The following is a 24,143-nucleotide window of genomic DNA, read 5'->3' as shown; positions in this document are numbered from 1 at the left end:
TAGGAAACCAACTTGATCTCTGTGAGCTTTGGCTTCCCCACACATCGTAGGATTGGACTAAATGATCTCTAAAGCTCTTTCCCGCACTGCAGTTTCTTGCTTGTCACTTTTCAGCCTGAAACCGCGTCCTCTTCCCTCCTCTCCCTTTCCCCAATCCTTCCTTTTCCTACTCTTCAGAGTAGGCTTCCCATTCCATCAAATCTCAGGGCCAGGGTCTTGAGAATCTTGTCCAGCACCTAGTAAGCATTATGCTGTATTGATCCCTACGTAGATCAAGGCAGATAGTTCTGAACTGAGTCATTATCCCTCACTGGCCAAGGTGGAGGAAAGGGGAATCATCTGTAGGCTGGTGTTCTTATGTGTGTTTTTGGAGGGGGGATACAGGAAGAGCCAGGATTTGAATCGTGGACCTTTGTCTTCAGATGACAGTCCGTCACTGGGCCCTCATTTGATGAGAAAGCTTTTCGCTGAGATGTCAGAGTGTTACTGGCACAGCTTTGGAGAAGCCTGGATCACCAGGCATGATGATAGTTGGTGACACCTTTTATCTTCCGGAGTTCAAATCCAGCCTCAGACACTTATTAGCTGTGTGACTCTGAATCACTTAACCCTGTTTGAGGGGTTTAAATCTATATCTCTAAAATGAGCTGGAGAAGGAAATGGAAAACCATTCCAGTATCTCTGCTCCCCCCAAATCCAAAGAGGTCACAAAGAGTTGGACATGATTGAAAACAACTAAAAACAAAACAAAACTTTGATGGCATATATGCGTGTGCATAAGGTGTTCTTCCATCCATTCACATGTTCATTTTTAATTCCAGGTACACAGTTGACATATTCTAATTTGTTTTGTATCTGTTTACATTTTTTAAAATCTCTCCTTTACGCTTATTCATCTTTATATCTGGCTCCCTCCCTCTCAGCAAAGTGCACGATGTATAGTAGGTATTCCATAAATACTTGTTAATGAGAGAATGAATTTTTAAAGATTTCCACCGTTTTCACAGGGTTTTCCTGGGGCGTTCTTCCTTGGGTCTGCTCTAGCTCCTCCCGTAACCCTGGTCCATTTCCTCCTGCTCCGTCTGGGCGGGAGAGGCGGACAGCTGGTGACCCTAAGCCTCTATTCACAGCAGCTCCGTGGGGTCCAGAGGAGGAGGACGGGCTTTGCAAGGGTCTCCGTTCTGCCGGAGCCGCCATTGGGCTGGGGGCAGGGCCGTAGCCCAGGTGGCAGGGGCGGGGCCAGAGCCAGGGCCAGGCCTGGAGCATCCTTTCCCTCCCCGGGAGGTGCGCGCGCTCCTGCTCCGTTCGGTCCCGCTTCAGCGCGTGCCCCAGGAGGAGAAGGAAGGAAAGAGACGAGGGAGGGGGAGGGGGCGCGCACGCAGGCTGTCGGGAGCGCGCCAGCCGGGCTCCGGGGACGCGCACGGGCTGGTCTCTGCCCTAATGCGGCTGGCGGCGAGAGGCGCTGCAGGCGTAGAAGGGGACAAGCGGTGGCCCCGGCAACCGAGGACCCTGACCGCTCCTGGACCTGAACTGGAGCCGGAGTTTGAAGCCCTGGACGTGGAGAGGTAAGGGAGCTCGGGCCCTGGAGGGGCGGGAGTAAGGGATGGAATGCTGGACAGAGACAGCCCACCTCCGAGCTCTTCCCCATCATCCTTCCTCCTCCATCCCGCTGTCGTCCACCTCTCCATCAGCCTGGTTAGTCTGCACTTCCCACATGACCACTTCCCCATCCTTCCGTCCCCTATGAAGTCTGCCTTCTTCACCATCATCTATACTGTTTCCATCCCCCTTCCTATCTTGTCTCCTCATCCCCTTCCTATAATCTCCCCATCCCCCTTCTTAGATGTCTCCCCATCCCCCTTCCTATTCGTCTTTCCATCCTCCTTCCTATCCATCTCCCATCCCTCTTTCTCTCCTCCCCATCCCCCTTCTTATACTCCTCCCTATCCATCCCCCCATCCCCCTCCTATCTGGATCTCCATCACCCTTCCCATCCTTCTTCCCTCTATGATTCCGGTGTTTTCTCTGATTCCACTGTTCTCTTCACCTTCCCACCCCCTTCTTTTGCCCTATCCTCCTCTCTTTTTTATTACTACTTCTATTCCTTATCTCTCTCCTCTCTACCTCCTATCTCAGGTCCCAATCCACACTCCTCCCTCTATGATTCCACTGTTCTCTATGATTCCACTCTGTTCTCTTCACCTTCCCATCTCCTTCTTTTGCCCTATCCTTCTCTATACATTTCTTTATTACTACTTCTATTCCTTGTCTCTCTCCTGTCTATCTCCTATCTCAGGTCCCAACCCACAATCCTCCCTCTATGATTCCACTGTTCTCTCTAATTCCACTCTGTTCTCTTTACCTTCCCATTTCCTTCTTTAACTCTACCCTTCTCTATATATTTCTTTATTACTACTTCTATTTTTTATTTCTCTCCTGTCTTTCAATTTCAGTTTCCAATCCACAATCCTCCCTCTATGATTCCACTGTTTTTTCTGATTCTACTCGTTGCTCTTCACCTTCCCACCCCTTTCTTTTGCCCTATCCTTTTCTATATATTTCTTTATTACTTCTTCTATTTCTTATCTCTCTCCTGCTACCTCACCTCTCAGGTTCTAGTCCACAATCCTCCCTCTATTTACCTCTCAAACATTTCTTAAATCTTATTCCCCAATTATACCAGCCTCACCCCTTGCCCTATCTGTCACCTTCTAGTCTTCTCACTCATAGCTCTCCATGACCTGCCTTTAACAGTCCTGTCTCTCTCCCACTTTGACCTCACTGTTTATGACATCGCTCTCCCATTTCTTTCTATACTCTATTCCAGTCTACTATTACCCTTTCTAATCCATCTCTCTCTTATCTATGTTATTCTTTCCCAGTGAAGACCCTCTCAACTCTCTCAGCTGATTCCAACCATTTTCATCCATTCTCTCCAGCACTCTCTTCAAAAGCAGATTGCGGTCACTTAATTTTCTTATCCTATTGCTCCATCCCTTCCTTAAAGTTTCTCTTCCTTCTTTTTCCCCGTTCTTGGGCCTGGACTGAGGAAGACTGAGTTTGCTTTGTTAGAGCTTTTGGCTATAGCCCCTTCCCAGTGCCTTGTGCCTTCCTTGGGGTATAGGATGTGGAATATGCTTCCCTGCCTCCAGGCTCTCTATGCCAGCTGCTTTGGTTGCCTTAGAAGGCTGTTATGTTTCCTGGTTGGACTTCGTGGTGGAATAAAGTTGAATATATATATATATATATATGAATGCATTGGGAGGCAAGGAAGACCATAATGACTTTGTAGATTATACCGAATTCTGGTTCTGAGTCCTGACCTGGAAATGATGGTATAAAGGTTTCACAATTGGTTTGGTGTATTTAGGATTTTTGGAACAGGATTGTTTCCCCAACTCCAAATAGAACCATGATGCTTTGTATGGTTCTTAGGGCTGGGAGTAGACAGAGTGCTGAATCATTTGGACTTTCATCATATGCAGTCTCTTGCTGTATATTATCTCCATACTTTGGGCAAGATCAACTACAAGATTTTACAGCCTCCCCAGAAGTACATTGTGTGTGTGTGTGTGTGAGTGTGTGTTTGTGTGTGTGTGTGTGTGAAAGAAAGATTGAAGGGAGGGTGAAAGACCCCAACCTTTCACCATGGAAGAAATGACCATAATTCTCTCTTCTTCATCCCCTCTTGTCTTTCCTATACATAGAAAATATATCTTATCTATTCTTGTAGTCCTAGATAACTATATTAGGGGAGGGAGGGAAAGTATCAACAAGACCTTAGAGGAGACCAAGATTTGGAATTTTGAGGTCTTGGGGTGATGGTGGTCAGACACTCAAGAGTTGAATTATTTGCTTTAATTATAAAGCTCCAGACCCACAAAAGTCAAGGGACCAACTGATGATATAGAAGGCCTCTATGGGGACAGAGTCAGGGAATCCAAGGGAGTTTTAGAGGTGATGAGAAGTCTGACTCATATGTCTTTTTGTTTTGATCTCCCCAGCATCCCTCTTTAGACTATGTCTTCTGGCCTCTTAACATCCATTTCTACTCCCACCCCTTTTGGATAGAACTGGTGCTTGGTGTGGGGGGAAGAGGGGAGAGAAAGAGACAGGACCTGACCTTAATCTTAGGCCTTAAAAACTAGGCTTGCCCTCTTTTGAACAGATTTTTGGACAATTCTAGGGCTATAAATGGAGGATTTAGCATGACCTTTGAGGCAACGCTTAACTTTTCTGAGTCCCTATTTCCATATTTGTAGCATGAGGGAGTTTAACTAAATGGCCTCTCAGTTTTCTCCCAGTTTTAAATCCCGGGTCCTATGAGAGCAAACTGCAAACCCACAACTCTCTATGTACAGCTCACCTGTATTAGACTGAAATAGCTGAACTCCTCAAACTTAGGAAGTCTCCCTTTATGTCTGGTGGAGGAGTAGGGAGGGCTGACTGCCTCCTGCTTTGTATAGATAGAGAAATGAGGAATTTTCCTGAATGCAGAATCTCAAAACTGGCAGAGATCTTTAAATTTATTTAGTTCTGCAAAGACCCAAAGCATGAATTTCTTTGATAGTGTCTCCAACAAGTGGCTCCGCTTCCTCTTAGAAACTGAAAGTTTTTGTAGCTTACAAATCATGAAGAATTCCCATTCAATTTGGCAAAAAGTTTACTAACCATCTGAGTTATCCAAAAACAGAATGACTCGCTGGGGAGATAATGAGGACAACAATCCCAGGAACTAAACAATCATCAGATCATTTGTTTCAGCCCTCTAATTTTACTTATGAGGAAACCAAATCCTATAGAATGGTTAAGTGGCTTGCTTACTTGGTCTGGTTGATTGTCATGATTCTGATGGTGAAATGATTAAATATTTCAGTTCCATTTAATTGAAATTTTATTGTGTAACCTGTCATCATCTGTCCTGAGTCCCAGCTTCCTTACTTATGTCATTGACCCATCTCCTTTAGTGCTCAGAGACTGCTCTCCAAACCCACTGAGAAGTCAGGACACAGAAAGAGAACCTTGTTTTGTCAGCTTCACAAATTAGTTTATTTTTGCGGGGGTAGGCTGCACTGAGTTTAGCTTGAAGTTTTGCTGACATATGGAGTATATAGCTTCTGTCTTAGAATTGGAGTTCCTATAGTTTATAACTTTGAATAACATAAAAGAGATGGGTGGGAAGCAGAGAACTCTGTCCTGTGGAATAAAAAGATGCTTAGAAAATAAAGAATGGGTGAGTTAGCCAGATCCCATTCTGTTGGGGGAGGGAGGTACAGATTCATTGTTTATTCCCTACCTTTAGGCAGTAGGGGCAAACTGAAATAAAAACATATCCCTGTGAGACAAATTAACACTACCTATGCTGTATTTTATTTTTATTTATTTTGTTAAACATTTCCCAATTGCATTTTAATCTTGTCAGCTGCATTCAGCAGTTTCCCGAGATTCCTTTGCTTTAGACAGAATAGCTGAAGGCGTTGTTGGGCACTGGAACTTAGGATGCCAGTAAATCAATGCTTCCACCTCCCTCTTAGATTCTGGCATTAAATCAATGCTTCTATCTCCCTCTTAGGTTCTGGTATGGTTGATGTTGTCTGGAAATGTGGGTTGGAGGTGTGTGCAGTAATCAGGTTAAATTTGAGGTGCTACCAGACCCCTGAGCTTGGCCGATTCTTGGGTTAGGCATTCAGTGGTTGATGAAGCAGAGATTTTATTGGTAAGCTTGTCTAAGGGAGCACACATAAACCCAGGATACGTTTCTTGGCAGGAGCCTAGGTTTTCTACTATTGGGATAGTGCAGCTGCTTCTTGCAGTCATTTTCAGGCACTATCTTAGTTTCTTAGATATATCAGTTCTGGACATCAGCATCTGCTACCTCCTCAAGTAGTAGGTTTTTAGGACAAAATTTTCACAATTAATATGTTCAGTATCCTTCTCCAGAGGGGTCCACATTTCCTCTTTAACTCCCTCCTTCTCTCTTTAATAGCCCATAGGATCAGTCAGTCATTTTTCTGTTCTGAATTTCTTATTAAGACCACAGACCCTGGTTGTAACAGAGACTTCAAGGAAGGAGAGACAGTTCCCATCCTCAAGAAGCTTCTAGTCTGGTTGAGAAGACCATTCTTTGTTTTCACAGAGCTCTTGCAGAAAAGAGGCAGAATAGGAAGAAACAGGAGACAAAAGGTTATCAGTTTAGAGGTGAAATGGATCTGAGAAGTCTCTTATCTCAGCTTTTTCATTTTAACATAAGGAAACTGAGGTCCAGAGAGGTCAATGACTGGTGCAAGATCACATTGGAAGTATGTGGCAAAGCTGAGAGAGTTGAGATTTGAATCTATATCTTCTGACTTTTTCCACTGTCTACACTTCTAGACAATGTAATGGAGAATTAATGTAGAATTGGTTCTCAATATAAATGTTTAGAGGATGTAGTTTAATGATAATAGTCATAGTTAAGTGGGAGCAATCAAAGAAAACCTAATTGAAGAACAGGGTTCATTTGGAAAGGGAAGAACATGGATTATCAGAAAGTTGGCTATAGGTTACTTTCCCTCTTTTTATCTGGTTAAGACTTGGTCTAAGTGCCTGGCTCTAAGCTATCCTAACTGAGTTGGGAGAACAACCCAGTAGACATTTCATCTCATCCCATCTCATTTCATCTCTGTGGATGGTTCACATAATTCTTTGAGAAGTTAAGTTCAAGCTATCTTTCTGCTCTCTGAATAGACTGGACTCTTCCTTGCTACAGTAGGAGTTTGCTATGATCCTAGGCCAGGTGGATAGAAACGTACTCCAAGCCAGGGATGTTTGATGTCAAACTCTTTGTCATTTGCTCTTGGAACACATGGTTCAGTATTATGATCTCGAGGTACATAGTAGGCACTTAATAAATATTGATTGATTGAATCTGTCAGAATTCTGACAGATGAACAAATTATAGAAGTTCACATAAAGAGGCAAAAATAAGAGGCTTATTAACCCGGTGTTTGGGCAGGCACAATGCTAGATCCTTTGTTCTTCTCCATGGCTGCATTCGTTGGCCAAGTTTTGGTTGGGAACCTTCTAGGCTGATCTTGGCTCTTTCTGTGGTTATATGTTTGAAGGAACATCTATTACTTAGTAAAGGTCTTAGTTGCCTGAAGCTCAGCAAGGTGATCTACCCACGCTCATATAGCTAGTAAGTACTGGAGATAGGATTTTAGAGCCCTCTTCTTTACACTGTCCTGCCTCTGCTTGAAGGAATAGGGAAATGGAAAAGTGTAAGGGTCAGACTAGCTAAGTAAGCAAGGACTCAGTACAATATCCTTTAGTCAAGTCTGGTAGGATTCAATTATTCTAGATGGCAGGAATTCACAAATATAGCTCTTTAGGGCCTTACAATCTAAAAGAAAATAAGATAAATATATGAATAACTGGTAGAAAGTGCTATAGAAAGATAAAGGAGCAATCCACACAGAGTACTATGGAAAATGTAAAGAAAGAGCATACTTTCTTTCACCTGGCAGTGAGTAAAAAGGGATCTAGGGAAGGTGTCATGGAAGAAGTACTAACTGAATTGGACCTTGACAGAATGGAAAGACTTCAGTAGATAGAGAGAATTGGGGTGGGGGAGTTCTTTCTAGGTCTGGGGAAAGCTGTGAATAGGACAGGAATGTGGGAATTAGAATAATTGACTTTGGCTATGATGTAAAATATGCATATGTACTGACTGAATAGAGTGAATTTAGAGTCAGATGAGTTCAAATCCAGCCTCTGGTACTTATTAGCTCTGTGACCCTGCACAAGTTATTTAACTTTTTTTATCCTCAGTTTCCTCATCTGTGAAATGGTGATAATAATAGAAAATATCCCACAGGATTATGAAGATAAAATGAGAAAATCTAAATTTTGCAAATCTTAACATGCTATTTAAATGCTTGCTTTTATTATGGAGTGAATTCTAAGTGTCCCTCCATGTGGGGATACAAAATTAGTCCCCTTGATCCGAGTTATAATCTAATTGGAGAAGATGCATTGAAACATTTTCCTGAAGGGTACCTGAATGAAGAAGGCCCTTGACCTTTCTGAAACAAGAGACCACAGAGAACAGAAAAGAATGGAATGCTGAATTGGGAGGAACTGCCTACAAGGGTTATTAGAGTTTTAGGAAATGTAAAGAGAAGGCTTCATGGAGGAGTTGGGACGATGGTGGGTAGCATTTATACCGGTAGAGAGGAGGGCATTCCTAGTAAAGGCAAACACTCTGAAGCTAGGTCTAGAGATGAGAAAGAAAAAAATCTTTGAATATAGGATCTCAGCTTTGAAAGAGATCTTAGGAGTTAGTCCAATCTCACACCAAATGCAGGCATTTTTTCTACAATATCACTGATGGATGGCCATATAGTCCTATCTCTTCAAATATTAACGGTTACAAGGAGATCACTACCACATAAAGCAGTTTATTTAATTGTTTGACAATTCTCATTGTTAGATCTTCTGTATATTGAGCCAAAAATCTGGTCTCAATTCCTCTTGAGCTACACAGAATATTCATCTTGCACATGAAACCACTTTGGCTATTTGAAAGCATTGCTCTTATCCTACTAACTCTTTCCCCCACCTAAAAAGTCTTCCTTTAGTATAATTCAACATCCTCAATTCTTATTTTGACCTATCTATCACAATCCTAGTTACCCACCTTTGGGCTTAATTTCCCTTCTCATGAAAGGTTGAAACCCTTATAAAAGGTTTAGGAGGTTACCCCTCCTAATAATGATATACAGTATTTTGAATGTTCTGAGAACAGAGAACAGAGGGATCAACCCACCACTTCCCGGGATCCAAGGATTACATTCCCTATAATGTAACCCAATATTGTATTCACTTTTTTTGTTTGTTTGTTTGCTTTCCAGTCAAGCCACACTGTTGGCTCATGCTGAATCTGAAGTCAGCAAACTCTCCAAGTTCTTTTTTCACCCAAAGTGTGATTGGTTAGCCAGGTCTCCACTTATTGGGGTGGTTTTGTGACTTATTGAAAAGAAGTAGTCTAACTTATGATTCTGTTTCACTCCATATCACCATATTCCTTCTCCCAATTTTTCCTATTCACTGTGGCATACAGGGAAAGAACTTTATTCTAGGTCTTGGAGGCTACATTCGTATTTTATCTCTAATTAAATCATTTCCACCTTTGATGGATCTTAGGAAAGTTCCTGACTCTGTATGAGTTTCAGGCTTTCCTTTTGTACAATAAAAACAGTAATGATTTCTTTGTAAGTAATGATTTCTTTGTCATCGAAAATTTTCAAGCAAGTGGGTGGCCACTTCTCAGAGATCTGAGGGAGGAAATCATATTTTCCAAAAAGCATAGTCCAAATATGTCATGAGGCATTGGGCAGTCTGATTAAGCCAGATTAATGGCTTAAAATGGTTTAATTTGATTGATTTTAAAATTCAATTTAAATTTATTTAAAATTTAAAATGATTGAATGAAATGCTAAATTTCAGTTAAAAATTAATGAAAATAAAGATGTAGTATTTTTCTTTGTTTTTTGTTTTCCCATCCCAGTTTATGGAATTCTTGAAATCTGTCCTAGATCTAAAGTTAGAAACCTCTGACCTAAAATAGTTCTATGATTTAAAAATATTTTCTATCCCCTATTCCATTCTACACATTGTATTCCATGATAATCCTTATTTCTCTTTTCTTCTCTTTCATTCAAAAAAAGAAGATAAAAGTGCCCTGGGATATTATAGTAAGGGTCCTGGTGACATCATTCCCTCCCCCAATCCCCTCCTTCAGGAAGCAGCTGCTTTAGCATCTGTCTCCTCTTCCTTCACCTGCTCCTTTTTACTTCTCTTCCGCTGCCCCTCCCTGAATCCGCCCCTCCCCACAGCCACCCTGGCAGCCCCTCTCTTTATCATTATGATGCTAATTGTGTTGTTGATTTTTCCAGATCCTGGAAAGAAAGCCCCAATCTGTTCTAATGAATTTAATTAGAGAGGGGCTTGGAGGTCCTCAGAACCTCTTACCAGGATCACAATAAACAGAGCTAAAGAGATAAACAGGCGCCCTCCCTCTTTCTCCCCCAGTTCCCTCCAACCCCATCAGGGCCAAGCTGCCAGAGTTTCTGGGCTAGCTGATTTGTCTCCTGGGAAAAGAGGATCCTGGCCCTGTGTTGAACCGAGGTTTAATATCTTTCTTCAGATTGGTGTCTATCTTGTACATGATCCCATCTAGCCTCATGTTCTAGATCTTCCACCTCTGTTTTATGTCTTATTCCCAGACCAGCTCTCTGGTGATGAAGAGGAAGGACCATGGTGGGCCTTCTAAGCAAACTTGTTTTCAGTTATCCTTACCACTACCAACAAATATTTATTGAGTACCTACTGTGGATAAAGTTCTAGCTGCTGGGGGAGGAATGACAGTGTCATTTTCAGTGGGGAAAAAATATAGGAACATAAAGCATAATAGTAATATAAAGCAATATAAAACTTAAGTACCCAAAAATGGTATAGAGAGTAATTGTTGCTTGCCTTTCATTCTCGAAGAGGGATCATGACATCAGGGAAGTGATGCTAGAATCAGATTTAAGTGAGGGAGAGCAGTGAAAAATCACCAACCTCACTGTCTCCTCTGGAGCCTTGTGGCTGGATCTAGTGGTAAGATACGGATTGGGATGACTGGAGATGGCCCCAGATGCAGTGGGAGACTTTGGCCTTTTTCAGCTAAGGTCTTTTACTATAAAAATAAAGGGAACAGAAGGGACATTGTGATCTGAAGTGGGTGGGGGAGGCTTTCTGTAGAAGGTGGGACTTGACATCCATTAAGAAAGAAGTAGGGAAATATTTTTGGAAAGGGAAATGATATTAATGAAGTCATGGATTGTAAAGCTTTTTTTGTCTCCCCTCCCCCTTAATCCCCAACATTGCCTCTAAGATTGCCTTGCATCTACTCTGGAGGTATTCTGAATATATCATGTTGTCTTCATACTGTTGTTAGAATTTGAATTCCTTGAGGGACTGTTTTTGCCTTTCTTTGTATCCCCAGGGCTAAGTACAAAAATTAATATACAATAAGTGTTTAATAAATGCTTATTGACCAACTGATTGACAGGTCAGTTAGTGTAGACCAAGTTTAGGAAACACGTGTAAGATCATAGATTTAGAGTTCAGAAGTCATCTAGTCTAGCCATCTTATTTTGCAGAAGAAGAAACTGAGAATGAGAAGGATCAATGCATCCAGGATGCATTGGGAGTAAATGACTGAGATAGAACTTGAACCTATGTCCTTTGACTCTAGAACCATAACTCTGAATTCCTACTGTACTTTACACAGTGATCCTCAAAGAGAGGTGCCAGGAGCACTGGACTTGGATGCAAGAAAATGTGGGGTTTTAATCCTACCTCCCTACACTTAATTTCCCTGGGTCTCAATGGCCTCATCTGTAAGATGAATATGTTGGATCCAATGCCCCTTCCAAATCCATATCTGTGGTTTCCTAAAGAGGAATCTTGCTTTTGGCATTAGTGGTTACTAAAATGGCCAAGATGAGAAAGAGTAATCCTCAGAGCCTTCTCCAAGGTGAGTTCCTAGTTTAAGTACAAACACTGTTCCTTGCTAACACTAGCTAGTTTTCTTTAGTTGTGTGTTTGTGTGTCTGTGTGAATCCTAGTTAAGTGACTTGCAAAGATCACACAGCTACTAAGTGTCAAGTATCTGAGGCTAGATTTGAACTCAAGTCTTGACTCCAGGGCTGCATTTTCCTTCAATCTTAAATTTCTTGGAACAGTCTGTGGGAATTCCCAGATCTGAAGTCAATAGTTTTCATGCCTTTCTTTCACTCAGTGTGTACTCATGAAAGTCCTGAGGGAGTCTGGTAACAAAGATGGTCCTAGTTCCAACTCAATTAAATTTTTAAAAAATATATTAAGTTGTTTAGAAATGACCCCAGGCAGGAAGGGTACAGGGTTTCATAGATGCATCTTAGTTGTAGAACTAACAGGGACATTCTTTTTAAAAAATCAATATCATTTTTATCCATCATCATCTTGAATAAAAAGAAAAGAGAAAAACACAATTCAGCATCACTAATAAGCACATCAACAAAGTCCAACATCTTGTCTTTGTTCAATATGCCACACCTGTAGACCCTTACCTCTGCAAAGAGACAAAGGGAGTGACTTCTTTTATCTTAGTCACAATTTCATAGCACTCAGATTCAATGTTATTGTTTTCACTGAGTGTTGGTATAGCATTGTCTGATGTTTCCCTGTTTGTTTTTTCCTTACTTCCCTTTCAATCTTTCAGCATTTCTCTTTATTTTTCATATTAATTCCTTCTAGCACAATGATATTCCATTTGAAGCATTTTTTCTTTGACTCAATTTCTTTTTATAAGATCTGAACTACAGAGCTACTGGTAAGCAGCCTCTTTCATCACTGTACTTCTGCCACTAGCCCATCTCTGGTAGAAAAGGGATTCTGATTTTTTCCTCTCCTACTACTTCTTCTTTTTGTCTTTACTGTAGAGCCCCCAACTTTTTTTCCATCTAGTTTACCTGAAACAGAAGTTGAGGATTTCAAAATTACTGTTATAAATATTTTACTGTTACAATTATTATAGGATCATAGAATTTAGACCAAGAATAGGACCTTTGAAGTCATCCAATAATATTTTTAACTTACAGAAATAATAATAATTTGGGGGAGGTCTGGACTTTTAATTTCATTGGCTTGAGGGTACTTCTGGTATGGAAGCACTCTCCTCCAATACAATGCAGAATAACTATTTCCCCACAACTTTTAGTCCTAGAGAGGTACTTTTAGTACTGAAATAACTTGCCTCTGGCTATACAGTTAACCTCTGTTAGAGTCAGCACTTGGACCAACTTAAAAATCTTCATTCCTATCACCCTTTACATGTTGACAATGATACATATATGAGAAGACATCTTCATCTCCCATCATAGCTCCATAAACTTTATTTTGAACTAGAAAGTATACCCTCCTCCTTTATAGATGTGGACACTGAGGATCAGAGAGCCTAAGTGACCTAGTGAAGGTCAAATAAAAAGCACAAGTATCAGAAGCCAGATTTCAGCCCAGGATGTTCTACTATATCTACTATGTTGTGATGCCTGGTATGAGATACTAGTCTAAACCTAATTTCTGCCCCAAATTGCCAGAATTTTCCCCCATCAGTTTTCATCAAATAGGGAACTCTTTCCCCCAGTAGCTTATGAACTTGAGTTTATCAAATGCTGGGCTACTATATTCAGTTGCATCTCCATCTGTCTTATCAGTATGTTCCATTGATTTACTTTTATATTTTTTAAAATCCATACCAAGTAGTTTTGAAGATCGTTGCTTGATTATATAGCTTGAGGTGAGGTAATGCTATGTCTTTTTCATTATTGCTTTGCTTCTATTATTCCCCTGAAGATTTTAGACTTTTTGTTTCTCTTAAATGTGGAAGAAAAAAATTCTGTAAAGACACTGTCCAGTAATTTAGTTGCTATGGTATGTTGCTACTCGTAATAAGAAAGGTATGTTGCTACTCAGAATAAGCATATATGACTATTATATGTATAGAGTTCCATGCAAGATGCATCCTCACTTGTCCTATGATCAGGGCAAAGACTATAGAACTCAACTTCCTCACTTGAGAAGGAATCATCTCTATCCCTTCTTTTGTACTTCATGGTGATGTTGTGAGGACAAATGAGATCGATGGGTAAACGTACAAGGAGGCCAAACAAATATAAAGTCCAGGTGCTGGTGTCAGCTTAGATTTTATTTGTGGCAGGGAACCTAGATTTGGGTTGAAATTTCAAGTATATTTTTCCTTCGAGTATTCTGACTTGTGAGAACAGCCTGATTCTTATTATTTGGTACAGTCATGGACTGTGAATCTGTTTTTAATTCTATAGCTTTCCTGACCTGACGTATACTAGCTAAGTAGTGAACTTTAGATTATGTCCATTAAAAGGTAAAGAGGCAGTATCTCTCTCTGTGTCTCTATCTCCGTGTCTTTGTCTCTATCTCTCTGTCTCTCCTCTTTCTGTGAGTATGAGAGACACACACACACAGAGGGATAGAGAGACGAGAGAGAGAGAGAGAGAGAGAGAGAGAGAGAGAGAGAGAGAGAGAGAGAGAGAGAGAGAGAGAGAGAGAGAGATCTGGGAATACTTATCTGCAGTGTATGATTTTCCAGTGACCTAAACTTTTTGAAAGATTATGTCTTTAGACCTGGGGGAGAATTTGCTGTTGTAAAGATAAATTCTACCATAGTTTGAGAGAGAAATTATGACAGGAGTTCATCTGGAGCCCTATGGCTGAGCTTATTGTCTGATTTTGATTTCTTTCTCTCCATCATCTTTCTATCAGTTTCTTTCTTTTTTCTTTGGGTTTCTTTTTTTTTTCTTAAGTTTTATTGATGACTTTTGTTTTACACCATAGTTGCTTCCCCAAATACTCATCTTTCTGAAGGATAACTGAATCCTTGAAACAAAGAAAAATAGTTACATATACAGACATACATATAACAACATCAAATATGATGACTATATATGATACTCATGCAATAGTCTTCCTTCTTGCTTCTCTGTTGAAAAGAGGCAAATATATTTTAATGTCTTCTTAATGATCATTACTGTTTTTCTACTACTTAGTGTTCAGTTTCATTTTTGTGTTCTTTTTATTTATGTTCTTATGGATACTTGGCGTATTGTTCTTTTTGTTCTTATTGTAGTTTGCAGCAGTTCACACAGATCTCCTTTCCCCCTAAAGCTTCATATGCATAAATTTTTTTACTGCACAATAATATTCAGTTATATTCACCATCTTTTTTTAGCCATTTCCCAAATTGATATCTATCCATTTTGTTTCTAGTTCTTTGATACCACAACTCGTACTTTTATGAATATTTCTTAACAGTCAAAATGCATTTATTAAATGCTTACTTTGTGCCCCATCTTTTTTGAGCATTAGTGGGATTGCTGGATATGAATAGTTTAAGTAACTTTTCTTTACTTGTGGTATCCCTTCAAAATCTATCTTGTATTTATCTTTTATGTGTATATACACATATATGAACATATATGTTCACTTTAATACTGTATATTTATATCTAGGAATGTAGAGAAAAACCTGAAGGCTCTCTGTTCAAATATACTATGCTCCTAGTTTCTTTCTTTTTTTTTTTTAGTTTTAATTTTATTTTATTTAATAATAACTTTATATTGACAGAATCCATGCCAGGGTAATTTTTTACAACATTATCCCTTGCACTTGCTTCTGTTTTGATTTTTCCCCTCCCTTCCTCCACCCCCTCCCCTAGATGGCAAGCAGTCCTATATATGTTAGATATGTTGCAGTATATCCTAGATACAATGTTTGCAGAACCGAACAGTTCTCTTGTTGCACAGGGAGAATTGGATTCAGAAGGTAAAAATAACCCAGGAAGAAAATCAAAAATGCAAATAGTTCATATTCGTTTCCCAGTGTTCTTTCTCTGGGTGTAGCTGCTTCTGTCCATCATTTATTCATTGAAACTCAGTTAGGTCTCTTTGTCAAAGAAATCCACTTTCATCAGAATACATCCTCATACAGTATCGTTGTTGAAGTGTATAATGATCTCCTGGTTCTGCTCATTTCACTTAGCATCAGTTCATGTAAGTCTCTCCAAGCCTCTCTGTATTCATCCTGCTGGTCATTCCTTACAGAACAATAATATTCCATAACATTCATATACCACAATTTACCCAGCCATTCTCCAATTGATGGGCATCCATTCATTTCCCAGTTTCTAGCCACTACAAACAGGGCTGCCACAAACATTTTGGCACATACAGGTCCCTTTCCCTTCTTTAGTATCTTTTTGAGGTATAAGCCAAGTAGTTAAGCTCCTAGTTTCTGCAGAAGGCCTCCACATGAGAATTCAAGTTCCTTTGTGGGTAGAAATAGTTTTACTTTTGTCTTTGTATCTTTAGTGCTTAGCACATAGTAAGCACTTAATAAATGCTTATTAATTTTTTAAAAATAACTTTTTATTGAGAGAACCCATGCCAGGGTAATTTTTTTACAGCATTATCCCTTGCACTCACTTCTGTTCTGATTTTTCCCCTCCCTCAGATGGCAAGCAGTCCTTTACATATTAAATAGGTTACAGTATAGCCTAGATATAATGTATATGTGCAGAACCGAACAGTTCTCTTGTTGCACAGGGAGAATTGGATTCAGAAGGTATAATAAATGCTTGTTAATTGATTGATTTCCATCTTGCTTTGTTTTCTATGTTTCATTATTCTTTTTTTGTTCTATCACTCCTTTCTTCCTTTGTTTGAATGCTCTTTAATGCTTTCTGTGTTCAGCACTACGTTCTATGCTGAAGGAGGCTAGAAAAAATGTTAAATTAAATTCATGCCCTTGAGAAGCTTATAGTCTAATTGGAACAATGATACAAATTCATAAAACTATTATTAAACAGATAAAGTTTTGTCTAAAATACTTTGGAAAACATAATTCCCTATCCAGGGTGTCATATCAACCTCCACATCAGCCCTGGGGACCATTCCATCCCCTCTTTTTAGTTTTAATCCATCCTGGTATCTTGAAGCTCTTAAGAGTTTAGTGCCTCATCCACTTTCTACCCTCTCTCTCTCTGGGTTTCTTTTTTTTCTTAAGATTATCACAACTACATGAATACCTTTTGTATGTTCGCTCCTATTTCTCTTTTTCCCTCTGACCTTTCCTGCTTTTCCCTGCTTCTACCACTAAGTGCCTCTACTGATTACATCCAGATTAGTCTCATATAACAATGTATTTGCATGGAGACAAATCTCATCCAACAGCATATATATAAAAATAATTTATTTTAAATAAAGGAATATAGACAAAGAATACTCTTAAGATTATACTAGTCCTTATTAGGAGTTATGGAACTTAGAGTAGCTATATATAATTATAAGACAGACTACCAATAATGTAATAAAGTAGAGTAATAAGTTTTAATTGTAGGGAGTAGATGGTAAAGTAGATGGTAAAGTATTGGACCTAGAGTCAGGAAGATATGAATTCAAATCCAGCTTCACATTTAGCTGTGTGACCTTGTGTTAGTCACTTCAGTTTCCTTATCTATAAAATGGGATAACAATAATACCTCCTTCCCAGCAATGTTGTGAAGATAAAATGTGATGATATTTATTTATAAAGTGCTTTGGAATCAATAAGATACTATATAAATTATAACTATTTCATAATATGTATTAACTCACACAAGAGGATAAAATAAAACACTGAGGGGTGGGAAACATGGCAGGAGTGGAACCAAAAAAGTAAGACTATAATCAGAAAAGTCTCTGGAATCTTAAGTGGGCTGAATTTGGGGCCATCAAAGAAAGAAGAAGGGTCTTTTGGAGAGAATGACCTTAGATTCAGTGACCCAATTCTGTTAAATTTTCCATCACTCCTCTTAGTTAGCGTAGAATACTAAAGTCACTGTTTTCTTTCTACCAGCTTACCTGAATAGGGCTGTCAAAGAATTTGGGTTTTACATGGAAGAGATAGTCTTTCTCTTCCATGAAACTGATTAATTTCCTATCTCTGATGTCACAGGCAGTAAGGTATTAGATATTAATTGAAGAGATCTCAGATGAACCAAATAATGAACAAACTCACAAAATATACAAGTTTCCAGAAAAAATTCAGGGCAGAGTGTTAGAGAGGGGAGGCAAGCCTGAGCAGAGGCAGATTGCTACATATGAACCTTATGGATCATAAAGTAGCCCAAAAGTGCTAAATTCTTTGGATGAACATAAGAAAGTTGGAAAAGAGAAAGTTAAATATAAGCTGTAATAGCAAACTACATGAAGAAAGTGGTTCTTAAGCATTATCTTGAAGACTAAATTGGATGGGTTAGACATTTGAAATAAAGGGAATATAAATGTAGTCTTGAAGCAATAAAACAATATGGCATATTTAGGGAACAGTAAGGGAACTGTCCTAACTTGAGCAATGGCTTGTATCATCAGAAAACAAGGCAACTGATAAGCATTTATAAAGCACCTGAAGTGGAGAGCCAGTAACTTGTTTGAGTATAAGCATGACATCACAGAGTTTAGGGTTTCAAAGAACTTTAGTGGACATTTTATTCTAATATATACCTGAAGAAAAATGCCTTCTTCAGAAATCAAACTAGTTTTTGCTTGAAGGATTCCAGTGAAAGAGAATTTATTACTTATCATGTAATAAATTTGACCATTCCGTTTTTTTGTGATGCATATTGTGTGATTTCCTGCCCTCCATTATACCAAAACTAAGTTTTCTTCTTTGTAGCCTATATCTATCACTTCTAGTTTTCTCATTTGGAATTGAGCAAAACAAGTATGATCTCTCTTTTGAATAACTCTTCAAATACTTGAAGCTAGCTGTCATGCTCCATGTACCCACCCCAAATTTCTTTTCCCCTGTCTTTTCTTCTTCATTTCCTTCAATTGATCCTCAGTTGATACATATGAACTCAATATCCTTCATCCCGGTTGCTCTTCTCTGATTTATCAGTGTCCTTAAGTATAGGGTTGAAAATATTTCAAATATGATCAGACCAAGATAGAATACAGTAAAGCTTTCATCTCCATCATATTCCAGGACACTGTGCCTCTTTTAATTCAGCTGAAGATTGCTTTATCTTTCACAGTATAAAAGTGGTTTTTAGGAATATTGATTTCATTCTTTTTGTCTATTAGTGAGGTTTTTTCCCTTGCTGGATATGCCCTCCCTTTGAAATCAGAGTCCTTGGTATTAAGTCAAGTTGATTAGGAAACCTCTGCACAGGCACCTCCTGGGAACTGAAAACAAAACTAGTGGGTGAATTTGGGAGGTTGGTGGGTTGGAGCTTTTCAAGGCTCCGGAGGGGAGCTTGGTTGCTGTCCAAGGTTCTGAAATAGACCCAGTGTGAAAGCCTTCCCCCCCAGCTTTGTACAGTGTTAAGGGCAGAGGGTTAGGGTTTGGAGGCAGATTTTGAGCTGTCTTCAAGTATCTGAAAGGGCTTTCATGGATAAGATTTGTTTTGCTTAGCTCCAGAGGTCAGAATAACCATTGTAAAGAGGCAGATTTCAGCTCATTATGAGGAAAAATCAACAATCAGAATTGTTTTAAAATTACTTTATATAAGTCACTTCACATCTTTTGACCTCATTTTTCTCATTTATAATATGAGTGTATTAGACTAGAAGATCTTTAAAGTCCTTCAATAGCTTTAAATCTTCAAGTATTGAAAAGTAGTGAGATTCTTCCAGCTCTAATAGTCTTCAAGTGGAGGCCGGATGACCACTTGAAAGGGATACTGTGGAAGGGGAACCTGTTCAGGTTTGGATTGTGATAGAAAATCTTTGATATTCTATTACTTTTTAAAGTAATGTTTTATTTTTTCAATTATATGTAATGACTGATTATAACATTAATTACTTTAAAAATGGAGTTCCAAATTTTCTCCCTCCCTCACCTTCCCCATCTCTAAAACAGTAAGCAATTTAATATAGATTATATATGTGCAGACATGTAAAATATATTTCCAATTAGTCATGTGGTGAAAGAAAAAACAGACCAAAAGGAAAAAAAACATGCAAAAATAAAAAAGTGAAAATAATATACTTTGATCTGCATTCAGACTCTGTCTGATATTCTATTACTAGGGAAAAAGTAGATAATTTGCAATTCCTTCATCTGTAAAATGAGGGTGTTGGACTAGATGATAAAGTTACAATAAATAATTATTTTTATTGTGATGATTCAAGGGATAGTTTTAAGATTTGTTTGTGAGGAAGAAGGAAAAACTTGGAAGGAAGTCATTAGGGAGAAGCTTAGTATATGTAAACATGCACACTAAGATTCCTGACTTAAATTCTTGGTTTTTCCAAGGTTACAATCTCACAATTTATTCAGGTAGTAGGACATAGTTGAAAAAACACTGAAATCTGAAGTCTTGGGAGTTAACTCCAACATATCTATCTATCTATCTATCTATCTATCTATCTATCTATCTATCAGTTGTAATTATATTGTTCAGTTCTTCATACCCTTAGAGAAAATGAGAATTTTTCAGCTAAGTCTCAAAAGAAGGACAGTAGCTGAAGTCAACTCTTCACTTTGGCTTATGTGGAATATGCACTATCCACTTTATAATTAAATCCTTGTCCTTTTCCTTTTAGATACACATCTTTTTCCCCTCAAACTTTTTTCTCTTTGTTGTGGAGTAGAGTTTTAAATGGCACATGTTTGGCAGGTCTAAGGCAGCAAGACCCCTGCTGATGCCTGTTTGGAAATTCCTGCCTGGCTCTGATTTTTGCCCTGGTTCTCTTGTCCTCACAATTAGGAGCTCAGTGTGCGCAGCACTGCAGCGTTCTTTCAAGGACAGAGAGAGGCCTCCTCAGTGGCTGGCTAGGGTCCCAGTGACTTTCTTCAGGGAGACTTGGGGCCCTGATTAAATAGAAGAGTAAGTACTTATACATAATAGAAACACTGACTTTGCAGTGAGACAGAGACAGAGTGCATAAGTCTGTGGCCCACCAGGTATGTTCTTCCAGAGGAGGCTCTGGGTGGTCCTTGTAATATCCTTTATCCAATTTGCCAGTTCTGGGCATATCTGCCTTCACTATTATATGAAGGATGCTGGGTGAATGAGAGGAGCAGTGAAAATGATTCTAGAGCTTAAAGCCATATTGGGATCATATAGTCCACATAGTATTCATTTTGAGGAAACTGAGTCCATCTCTAGGAAATAGCAGAGCTGGAATTTAAACATTTCACCTCCTCCAATTTTTATGACTGTAGTAATACTATACAACACTTCAAAATTGACCTAAGAATAGACTGTCAATTTATTACATCAACTTGATTTGACTTAATAAATATTTGTTAGTATATTGATTATTGGTCTTGATACCTATGAGGTATGTCTTTTTAACATTAACTGAGCATCAGCTACACTCTTGGTTTTGTATTAGATACAATAAAATACAATAAATGTATTAGATACAATAAATTAGAAATGAAGGAGCTTTTATAGATCAGTCCTAGTGTAAAGGGAGGAAAAAAGTTAGCAAGGTGAAAAACACTTGGAGTCAATAAGATTAAATAAGGACAAAAATGGGAACAGTTGTATAAAACTGTATACATAAGTGTTTGGAGAAGATTCTGGGGCAGGTGTATGTTTAATCTTTGTCTTCTCTTTAAGGCGTCTATATGGGGCTTAGCTAGTACCAGCCACCTCCATGTCTGCAGTGACAGTGCCTTCTTTTATGGTTAGTCAGGCATCTTGCTGTCCCAGTGGGGCTATGCTGAAGCTGAGATTGTGCTGAGCTGGTTTCCTGCAGGGCCAAGTGCAAATAGAGGAATGGGAGGAGAATATGTGGCTAAGGACTTCTGGGGGGAGGGGAAGGGACGGGAAGAAGCTCCTTTTTCTTTCCATTACTTAAATGGTGCCAGGACTCCAGAGTCTTACTTCAACTTTCCTCGCAGAGTCAGCCACAAAAGGGGCTTGTTGAGACTCTAGCAGCTTTTGTACCAAGGGCCTGGTGACGTGGGCCCAGATGGATGCAGTCATGGGGGAGAAAAGAGGAGAGCTTTGTGGCAAGACATCTCATTACACATCATTGTCTTGGCCATGATCTCAAGGTGCAACCCACCTGGCAAAGAGTAGGCAAGCTGGACTTCTGTGTTGGGGTTCCTAAGGGATATTCCTTAGAAAGGCTGCAAATGGAACATCTTAGAGAAGTTTATCTCTTATCTGCATTTTCAGACTGATGTTCCTCCCTCATTTATCTGCCTGATTAAATTATTAATTATCTTTTGCCTTTAATCTTGTTGATTCAACCAGATTATAAATAACTTGAGGATAGAGACTGTGTTGTCTTTGTGCAACTTCTCCTCACTACACTCCATAGCACTCATAGCATGGGTGCTTTGCATATCACAGACATTCAGTAACTCAATAAATGTTTCTTAATTGACTGACATTTGGTCTGGTTAGTTCAGTGGTTCGGTGGTTGCAACATGGCTAGAAGAAAAGTTAGGTCATGGATTTGGCTTCATAAATGGGTCATTTTGCTCTCTTATGAAAATAATTGGATGCAAATGCTACACTGAATATTCTTAGCTCTGGCTAGCCTTCTCACAAGGGAAAGTTGAGGAAAGCATGGGGATAGTTTTGTATAGCAAAATTCCATTTCTAGAGCAACTCACGAAAAAATCTTGATGATTCTTGTCTTTGTAAGTGGAAGGAATGCCAATTTTATATATGGACCTGTAAATTGGAGACTAAATTCCATATAATTTGTCAGTCATTTTGCATGGAAATCCTTAAGATAACAGACTCTGCTGAGATCTCATTATTTCTTACAACTGACAGATTAACCAGTGGAGTCTTAGTTCCTTTCGAAGCAGGCAGATTTTTGGTCTTGGTATAGAACTTTCCATGCCTTTGTGGTTGTGTATTTTATGATCATTTGGCTTAAAAACCTTTGAGAAGAGTTTGGAGAGTCATTTTATGTTTACCTTTATGTTAAAGAACTATAGCCAATGAGTTGTAAAGAATTGATAGTCTTCACTAGTGAAACTTCCCCAATTTATAAAATTCAAGATAGAAATTTCTTCTACCATATGCCTTATGTGTCCATATAACATCTATTTTTCTAGTAAATGTATTTGTTTTTAATACACATTGCTTTTATGAATCATGTCGGGAGAGAAAAATCAGAGCAAAAGGGAAAAGCCTTGAGAGAGATTAAAAAAAAAAAGAAAAAAGAAGTAAACATAGCATGTGTTTTTAGTTCTCTTTCTGGATGCAGATGACATTTTCTGTCCAAAGTCTATTAGGATTGCTTTGAACCATTGAGAAGAACCAAATTTTTTATAGTTGGTCATCGTACATTCTTGCTCTTATTGTGTACAGTGTATTACTGATTCTGCTTATTTTGCTAATATCAGTTCATGTAAATCTTTCCAGGCCTTTCTAAAATGTGCTTGTTCTTCACTTTTCATAGAATAATAATAATTACATTGCTTCCACATGCCACAACTTGTTCAGCCATTCCCCAATTGATGGGCACCTATTCCTTTTCCAGTTCTTTGCCACCACGAAAAGAGCTGCTACAACATTTTTGTATATGTGGGTTCTTTTCCCTCCTTTATGATCTTGGGGTTCAGTAATGGTACTGCTGGGTCAAAGGATATGCACAGTTTGACAGCCCTTTGAGCATAGCTCCAAATTGTTCTCCAGAATGGTTGGATCATTTCACAACTTCACCAACAATGTATTGGCATCCCAGTTTTCCCACATCCCCTCCAATATTTATCATTATCTTTTCCTATCATTTTAGCCAATCTGAGAGATGTGAGATAGTACCTCAGAGTATAATTTTTATTTAAATAGATCCACTGAAGAAAAACTCACTATATTCTCAGGTAACTAATTTCAGTGTTACATGATTTTAATTGTTGGGTAGTTCTTCCTCCTTTTGAGCTTAAATATTCTTCCAGGCAAGAGGAGCAGCTAGTGAAAATGTCTGGAGCTAAAAGATAAAGTGTTGTTCAAGGAATAGTAAGGAAGCTAGTATTACTAGATGAAAAGATATATGTTGGGGAGGTAAAGAGTAAAAAAACTTACAGTGCAAGGAAGAATTTTGAATACCAAAGAAAAAATTTTATATTTGATCCTGTGAGTGATAGAGAACTGTTAGAGTTTGTTGAGCAGAGAGATAACATAGTTAGACTTGTGCTTTAAGAAAATGCTTTTGTAACTGAGTAGAAGGTGTACTAAAGTGAGAAAGATTTGTGACAGGCTGTTGCAGTCTTTGAACTATGAGAAGGTGGGGGCAGTATCAGAGGAGAGAAAGAAGCATATTCAAGAAATGTTGCAAAGGTGAAATCAATGGGCTTGGCAAAAGATTAGATACGAGGGGGTGAGAAATAATAAAGAGTTGACACTTAAATAGCAGCCTTGGGAATTGATAGAATGGTGGTGTCCTTGACAGTAATAGAGAAATTTAGAAGGGAAGAGAGTTTTGGGGGAAATATAATGAGTTCAAATGTTTCGTTTAAGAGTCTATATGACATCCTAGAGATAGGAGACTAGAGATTAGCAGAAGGATTATGGCTGAGTTAAC

General features: G+C 38.9%; 1 protein-coding gene across 6 annotated transcripts in view; it reads left to right on the top strand.

Annotated features, from left to right (window-relative positions):
- Window positions 1-1,384: 1,384 nt before the first annotated feature.
- NFASC (neurofascin) overlaps window positions 1,385-24,143 on the top strand; it is a 252,192-nt gene continuing 229,433 nt past the window's right edge. For 3 of the 6 annotated variants that reach the window (XM_051998549.1, XM_051998552.1, XM_051998551.1), the window contains exon 1: window positions 1,387-1,565. In XM_051998549.1, coding sequence (XP_051854509.1) covers window positions 1,441-1,565 — 125 coding nt within the window. In that variant the 5' untranslated portion in view covers window positions 1,387-1,440. Of the gene's footprint in view, window positions 1,566-24,143 lie in introns of all 6 variants that reach the window. The other 3 variants (XM_051998553.1, XM_051998554.1, XM_051998548.1) reach the window with 3 other exon arrangements.

The sequence above is a fragment of the Antechinus flavipes genome, chromosome 4 (genome assembly GCF_016432865.1).
Source record: "Antechinus flavipes isolate AdamAnt ecotype Samford, QLD, Australia chromosome 4, AdamAnt_v2, whole genome shotgun sequence".
Taxonomy (NCBI): Eukaryota; Metazoa; Chordata; class Mammalia; order Dasyuromorphia; family Dasyuridae; genus Antechinus; species Antechinus flavipes.
Note: the sequence above shows the minus strand (reverse complement) of the source record. Positions and strands in the feature narration are given on the sequence as shown.